Source organism: Dermacentor variabilis, chromosome 10, assembly GCF_050947875.1.
Source record: "Dermacentor variabilis isolate Ectoservices chromosome 10, ASM5094787v1, whole genome shotgun sequence".
Taxonomy (NCBI): Eukaryota; Metazoa; Arthropoda; class Arachnida; order Ixodida; family Ixodidae; genus Dermacentor; species Dermacentor variabilis.
Genome location: NC_134577.1, coordinates 26,445,372 through 26,452,753, shown reverse-complemented (window position 1 = coordinate 26,452,753; position 7,382 = coordinate 26,445,372). Strand labels below are relative to the sequence as shown.

Sequence of the window (7,382 nt, the reverse complement as noted above, 5' to 3'; positions counted from 1 at the left end):
CTGATCAGCACACATAGTTTCTAATTTTTTAGCATTATATGACGGGTAGAGAAGTTGCAGCGGGGATTAATGAGCAAATGTGTTGCTGTATATATTTGGGCTTTCCATCTGAGACGTATGTCAGCTTTGACTGTGTACTAGGGGTAACATATTAGAACTCATCTTGAAGCATGTAAACATTCGTGGTGTGAATTGTCTAACTTCATCCAAGACAATGATCACTTGTTCTTGGATCAGCTCTTACGCCACATGACAGATGTTTTTCGAATGTTTGCAATAGCCCTAATTCAACATATTTAAATTCTAGAATTCACTCCTCTCCTCAAGAGTGCCAGCTGTCGCAGATTTCTGCAGTGTCAGTGTAGAACATGACGATCCGGCAGACAGCACTCAGAGTTTTTTCGTAGCATTTTAGGAGAATTTGTTACAAATGCGTTTGGACAAACATACCAGTTTAGCCATGAGACCGTGCCTTACGGCTCACAAGGGAATGATTCTTGGCCTAGTTGGTATTCGTTGGGAGACACATTTGCCGCTAGAAGCATCTACACACACAGGAAGTTGGACACACTGACAACGTGGTGAGTGTATTTTGCTGTTTATCGGTGCAGTGTTGCATTGTGAGGGAACCAAACATTCAGCCTAGGAATGTTCAAGAACTTTTCATAAGCGAAAAGAGCCCCAAATGCAAGAAAGTACTTTGAAATCTGTGACCTGTTGGTGGTGAGCTTCTAGCATTAAATTAAAAGAAGGAAAGCTCTGGCTTTTTTTTTTTTCTTCACTAGTAAACCTTTTCTGCCAAAGTGAAATAATACATTAGTAGTCCCTCTTTTTTAACTGTTTAGTGGCTTTTTAAAATAAAACATCATATGCCACTTAGGTGTGCGCATGCAATGCACTCGCACTTCCTGTTGTGCTTATTTCTGAATGTATATAGTGCCATGTAAAGGTCTAGCAAAACTGATTCTTGCAGTTTTGAAGGAAGTGCTTTGATGAACAAGGTGAACTACCTGAAGCCATAAAGCTTGAACCTAAATTTGATTCTTTCTCCGCGTACAGTGAAATATGTTTGTTGGCAGGAAAAAGATTTAGCTTCCTCTTTTGAGAAGACATGGGTTCAGATCAGTCAAGTGCATTAGACAGGGCAACCCTGCAACATGTCCTAAGCATCTGCGTTTGCGACGGTCATTTATCACCTTTTGTGCTTGTGCCCTGGTACACAAGGTATTGGGCACAAGATGCTCAAGGAAACTAGAAGATTTTATATACCGTTGGGCACAAGATGCTCAAGGAAATCAGAGGATCTTATATATACCATTGGATAATGGACAACAAATGGGCTAACTCATTGCTGCGGAACCTGCATAACAAAGGGTTGCATGTGTTTATATTATGCCTTTTTTTCGTTCTTTACTATATATGCCTTGTGGCAAATACCCTAAATAAAAAGGAAAGCACTCGTGTGGGATTTCTGGGCTGTAATTTGTGGTAGGTATGTCAGGAGCAATGCGAAGCATTGCAATTACAACATCCATTCGACTTGCCTGCACTTTCTGAACTAGTTCATGAGGTGCTGCACTACACTACATTTGTTTCACAAGCTCAACACGATGGCATCTGCATGTCGCCATTAGTTTCGCTCAGTGCAAACTTTGTGCAGGATGAGCATTCCCTGCACTCGTCGGAGAGGTGGTGCAGCATTTGTGCACTATGTGCCGTGCCATTTCCACACAAGCAAAAAGTGGCACTGAGCTGGTAGGAAACTAGTTCACTATGTGCAGGGTGAGCCAAATGGACGGCGCACTCATGGTTGCCACATGGCTGCCACTTGGCAATTTTATTTCACGTAATTGCACTTGTTGGTCTTGTGCGTATGTAAAATATAACTCCATATATGCCTGCAAAAAAGGACAAAATTGTCGGGGTATGTAAATGGTTGCCTAGCCTCAAAATTGAGTAATACCTGAGGGCTGTGATTTTATGCGATCATTGCCTCCCCATCTACAATTGAAAGGCCTCATGCACTGCTTTTTTGAGCTGGACATGCAACGCCACCTGCGGCAAGTAGCTGCAAAAAGCTTATGTTCTCGGGGCGCAGTCGTGCACTGTTCAGGTTGGCACGTGGAAGCGAAAATCATACTATGTGACCGAGAAAGGCACAGACAATGCACACAGCACTTTGTGCTGTTGCGGCTATGAGTGTCGCAAAGAACACATGAAAACTGCCCTAAAGCTCGTGGCGATATCATTCGAGCTATAACGCTGCGTGAATAAGAGCTGTCCGGCTCGCGCATTTGCACTGATAGGCACCGTGTAAGCATCTCTAGAATTTATTGTCTCTTATACGATGTCGATTATCATGCCGAAACGCTCTGGGTGCTTTTCTAACCTTTCTTTTTCACAATCTATCGGGGCTGTTTACCTCGAATCTGAAACATAGATTAATGCATCTTTGCGCGATTGTGGCAATGCAGAAACTGGGAAACGCTTAAGAACTTCGATGAAGCACTGCAGCTCACTCCTGCATATGGTGATGTCGCAGGTCACAACATGAGAGCTAGCTCAGGTGAGAGTGACGTTGGACAACCATAAACAATTAAAAAGAAAATGTTTCAGCAATCTTTATGGACAGCACACATACACTTTGTGAAATTGTGAACAGTCCTGTCAAATTTATTGTGTCATATGGCAGATTATTGGGACTAGGAGGAAGGTGGTGTCAACAAAGAGAAAATATTAATTAAGCCACCTATTTGTGTGTGTTTTGCTAGCACTTATATAGAACACGCTGTTTTCACCATTATAACACGTTTATCGTACGTGATGCACTTGTCTCATTTACCTATAAAGTGACTTCAATATTTGGTTACATATACAGTTAAGTTTTGTTATTAATGTTAAAATACATAGACTACACTAAATGTTTATCGACTAAATTGCCCAGCCTTAATTGCTACTGACGCGTCTCGTACATGCTTCAAAGCACATGGGGAAGAGATCAAATGCAATTTTTATTGGTTTTCAGGAGTTACGTACGAACACGGTCATTAGCGTATAAGTTACCAACCTAAACAGACGTGCTTTATGTGAAGCATTTACTAGACAATATTAGTGGGGTCGAAGCAGTCACTGCCAACGCGCCCTTGCGTGCCTATAAAGTTGGCCTATGCTTAAGAACGTTACCGACGCCTTCCATTTCCCTAAGTCGCGAAGTGTTGGCTACAGCTGCCGTTGTCGCGCTTCCTACCAGTACTGGAACGTAAGTACTTTGCTTTTCATTTATCTTCGTTCTCCGGCAACTTGCGTTGTTCGTGTTTTCACTTTCGGATTGCAAACAAACGTGGCATCGTCATCGCTGCCAGTTCAAAATGTCGCCAAGCTTCGCGTCTGAGTAATTCGCGTTTGCAACAAGTTGGGTTGTAAATATCTTGGTTCGACGACTGCGTCTTAGCGGTTCGCAGTCATGAAGGCTACCACCTTCGGATGGAAGCGTAAGGCGATCGGCAAGGTGGCACCAGACCTCTCGGCCGCTTTTGAAGATAATTGCGCGGACGAGAACGCCGATCCTCCGGACGGCGTCGACTGGCTAAGCGGCTACAAGCGCCGCAGAAACCTTCTACTCGAAGACTGTGCGCAGAAGAGCCGTCGCCTCCGACAAGAAGGGACAACGTTGGCAGAGCTCGACAGGTGTGTCCCGATCGTGTGTGACGATCTGTGTATTGTTCCCAGCCGACGTCATTGACCAGAACGGCTAGAATGCGCTTTCTCGGTCAACACGCACACACCTGCAAAAACGAGAATCATGTGAATTGCGTCTAGTTTATCTCACTGACCACCTGCGTGTGACGGAAATACGTTCATGGCTTCGCGCGAGCAATCGTCCTCTATATCGAGTGTTCTGCGTTTGCATTGAGTCCTACGATTTTTGCCTGCAAAAATGCATAGCAGTTCTATATATATCAGAAATTGTGCGATAATTGCCGACAACCGTTTCAGCGAAATTTCACTAGTTTGTAATTAATGTTCCTAGCACTCGTTCCCTCTTTTGAGTTGCCCGTCACTGAATTAGTCGATGAAATATCCTGGTTTTCCCATTGTTTTGTCCCATGTTTGGGGGGAAATGTGTAGAATGCGAATGGCGTTAAGCCGCGAGTTCGGGGCTGTTTACCTCGAAACTGATGTATAGATTAATGCATCTTTGTGTGATTGTGGCATTGCAGAAACTGGGAAGCGCTTAAGAAGTTCGACGAAGCGCTGCAGCTCACTCCTGGTGACGTCACAATTCACGAAATGAGAGCTCAGGTGAGAGTGACGTTGGACCACGACCTACTGTATAATATACAGTAGGTCGTGCGTTGGACAACCGTAAACAATTGAAAAAAAAAAGTTTCAACAGCACTGTAACACCACACTCAACAGTGTTTTACTATAATCAAAACATTATTCATTGATGGGTTTAAAACAAATTTGTGGGAAGCTATGTTTTTTTCCTTTGAAGTGCTGCATGGGATGTTCGCAGCTTTCTTAATTTCCACCCAGGGCAGCCGCATTTTGATGGTGGCGAAATGCAAAAACGCTCGTGCATCGTGCATAGGGTGCATGTGAAAGAACCCCAGACGGTCGAAATTAATTCCCCACTATGGCGTGCCCCAAAATCATATTGTGGTTTTGGCATGTAAAATCCTGAAATTTTTTTTTATTGCTGCTTTTTCTGTCATAACTAGTGTCGAGCTAGTTGCTGGTGCCAGGTTAACATATCCTTGCACATTCACGAAAAAGTACAGACAGACTCAAGAAAGACGACAAAATGTGGGTTTGAATTAACTACCCCAACAGCAAGTGCTGCTAAGCCATCCCAGCACAGTGCATTTTGCTTTGGCCAGTAGGTTCCACTGAACAAGTTGTGAAATGAAATTTTTGTATGTCTTCCAGTCGTTCTGAGGAAATTCGCAATAAATGAGAGCATGTGACATTAGCAGACATATTAAAGATATAACTGAATGTTCTGGTGCCAGTCATATATTGAAGAAGCAAGACAATGTTTACTCTTTAGGTTCTGATGCTGCTGCGGGAGGACTTTGCAGCAGTCCAGGAGGCGGAGCAGGTTGTCAAGCTCGACCCCTTGTGGTGGGTTGCATACCAAACCCTTGGACGAGCACAGCTCCAGCTGGGCGAGATTCAAATGGCAAGATTGTTTTTTTACTCGCAGCACCTTTTTCTTTAGACTCTTGTGTTAGTGTGTGGTGTGTGTAGCCAAGAGCATGCATGGGCAAGGGCAGGCCGCGGAGCGCGAAGCTTCTGTGAGTGCGCATAGTTTATAACTTGCATAAACTTTATACTTAAGGTGTGCATTAGAGAGCAAGATGGGGTAGCCAATATTCTAGCTTAGATCAGGAGCAAGGAAAAGCTCCTGTTATGATTAGGGTGGATAACCAATGGTCTATTAGATAGAGTTACAGAATGGCTGCCAAGCTAAGAGCAGCATGTTCGAGGATGGTAGGGAACTATGTGGCATGATGAAACAAAAAAATTTACAGGCATAGGATTGTGTCAGCTGGTGCAAGACAGGGGTAATTGGAGATCGATGGGAGAGGCCTTCATCTTGTAGTAGCTATAAAATGGACTGGTGGTGATGACGATAAACTTTGAGGCAATTGCATTGCAGTCTATATAAATACACCGCTTTTACTATGAGCACAACTCTTGGTCTTCCTCAGGCACTTCGAAGTTTCTGCTTTGCGGTTCACCTCAATCCCACGGACGAAGAGCTCCGCACAGAAGACCTCCTGTACACTCTGCAGCTTTTGAGAAAGAAGCAGGTCGCAGAAGAAAGTGAAAAGGAGGCTCCAGTCTGCTTCGATGAAGATGGGAATGTCGTTGAGGTGCAGGACACCGAAGCTACAACACCAGAACTGATTCGCTGCCGTGAGATAAGGTGACACGATGCATTGGGATCAGGCTGTGTTGGGCCTGTGCAGTGAGAGTCTGCAAAAATGCATGGTGCTCTCTTTGTGAATACATTGCACCAAAGTGACTGAAGAAAGCAAATTGTCAGGCTTGTGCTTTCAGTTTGAAGCTACAACTTAATGTGCTGTGGACTTTGCAAAAAAAGAAAAAAAAAAAAACGCTGCCTGTCTGTGCTCGTGACTGTGAGGTACTGAAGTGCCATGCAAGAACTGTTATTCTGCAACATTGTTTAAAAGAAGGTGCATTGGTGCTCGATTTTAAATGTTCAAGACAATAAAGCCCTTCTTCGTGCTCACAGCTGTGCCCTTTGTTCAGCACTCACCGTCAGCTCTTTGTGAAGTGAGAATAGACTCTGCATTCTTTCAAGATGCTAGCCTGCATCAGACCATAGACTAAAGTTCGCGGTTAATTTGTAGAAGTGGTGGCAGCGACCATAACATGAGTGTGACGTGCCCTCGCCCGCACATGAAAGAGTGATAGCACCTTTGCAGCTGGGCAAAGTGCACTCACTAGATAATACATCGTGGCAATCCAGAGGGTAAGAAACGGGTAACATAGCCTTGGCACACAACAGTGTTAAGCAAGAAAATGTCATCTACCCAACTGAAGCATGAAGCTACAGTCAGGTATAGCCATACGGCTTTCTGAGAAACTTGCATGGTTTTCCCTTGTAGCTTGGCACTAGAGTTGGGTGGAAGACCATGTTTTTCCTTTTCCAAATCTTCTTCCATCTTCCTCTGCCGAAGTGATTCTGAATCTTCCTCCACAGAACTGATTTGCTGTACAGCGGTGTGCTTGGCAAAGTGGATTACCTTAAAGTGAGAATGGTGACATCATGGGAGGGTTTGTCCTCCGCATCGGTCTCTCTCTCTGGAGGACGCTCGCATTTGGCGACGCCTCCAGGGAAACAATTATACATCACCACATTGGATCTACTTAACACAGACGAGGGACTATAACGACGCCCTCTGCAAAATTTGTAAGCAAAAAGGTACGCTAGACCATATAATATGGGAGTGTGCTGGCTGCCCAGGGGCCAAGGAAAACATTGACAGTAGAGAAGCCTGGGAGGTCTTGCTCCAGAGCGAGGCTGAAGACGACCAGCGTCGAGCAATCCGCCTGGCCGTTGAGGCCGTGAAGACTCACCGTCCTCAACGCGCGGGGACTGCTTCGTCCTCCCCCCCTACCTACGTGTAGGTTAAGAGGCGGGCACCCCGGCTTGGTGGAACAATAAAGTTTTCAAGCAATCAATCAATCAATCAATCAATCAATTGTCTGTGCTTGGGGGAGTACAAAAGACTAATGGGATCTGAGAGGCACGATATTTATGCCAGTTACAGCTGCACAAGTTAACAGGAGCTAAATGAGACCTTCACGTGCTTTAACTGTGTCGCACAGAAACTGCAGTCAGCAAA

At 44.6% G+C, this 7,382-nt stretch overlaps 1 protein-coding gene across 1 annotated transcript; it reads left to right on the top strand.

Moving 5' to 3' along the window:
• Positions 1–3,346: 3,346 nt before the first annotated feature.
• Positions 3,347–6,264, top strand: LOC142560199 (tetratricopeptide repeat protein 33-like). Its single transcript, XM_075672122.1, has 4 exons — positions 3,347–3,687; positions 4,221–4,302; positions 5,054–5,185; positions 5,718–6,264. The coding sequence occupies exons 1-4, from the start codon at positions 3,464–3,466 to the stop codon at positions 5,937–5,939; spliced, it is 660 nt and encodes a 219-aa protein (XP_075528237.1). The 5' UTR covers positions 3,347–3,463; the 3' UTR covers positions 5,940–6,264.
• Positions 6,265–7,382: the final 1,118 nt, after the last annotated feature.

What these genes read in the sequence shown, in the direction of transcription:
- LOC142560199 (XM_075672122.1), top strand. Translation starts at nt 3,464, where the DNA reads ATGAAGGCTACCACCTTCGGATGGAAGCGTAAGGCGATCGGCAAGGTG. An exon ending in ACGTTGGCAGAGCTCGACAG is followed by an intron (nt 3,688 to 4,220) that starts GTGTGTCCCGAT and finishes GTGGCATTGCAG; the next exon opens with AAACTGGGAAGCGCTTAAGA. An exon ending in AGCTGGGCGAGATTCAAATG is followed by an intron (nt 5,186 to 5,717) that starts GCAAGATTGTTT and finishes GGTCTTCCTCAG; the next exon opens with GCACTTCGAAGTTTCTGCTT.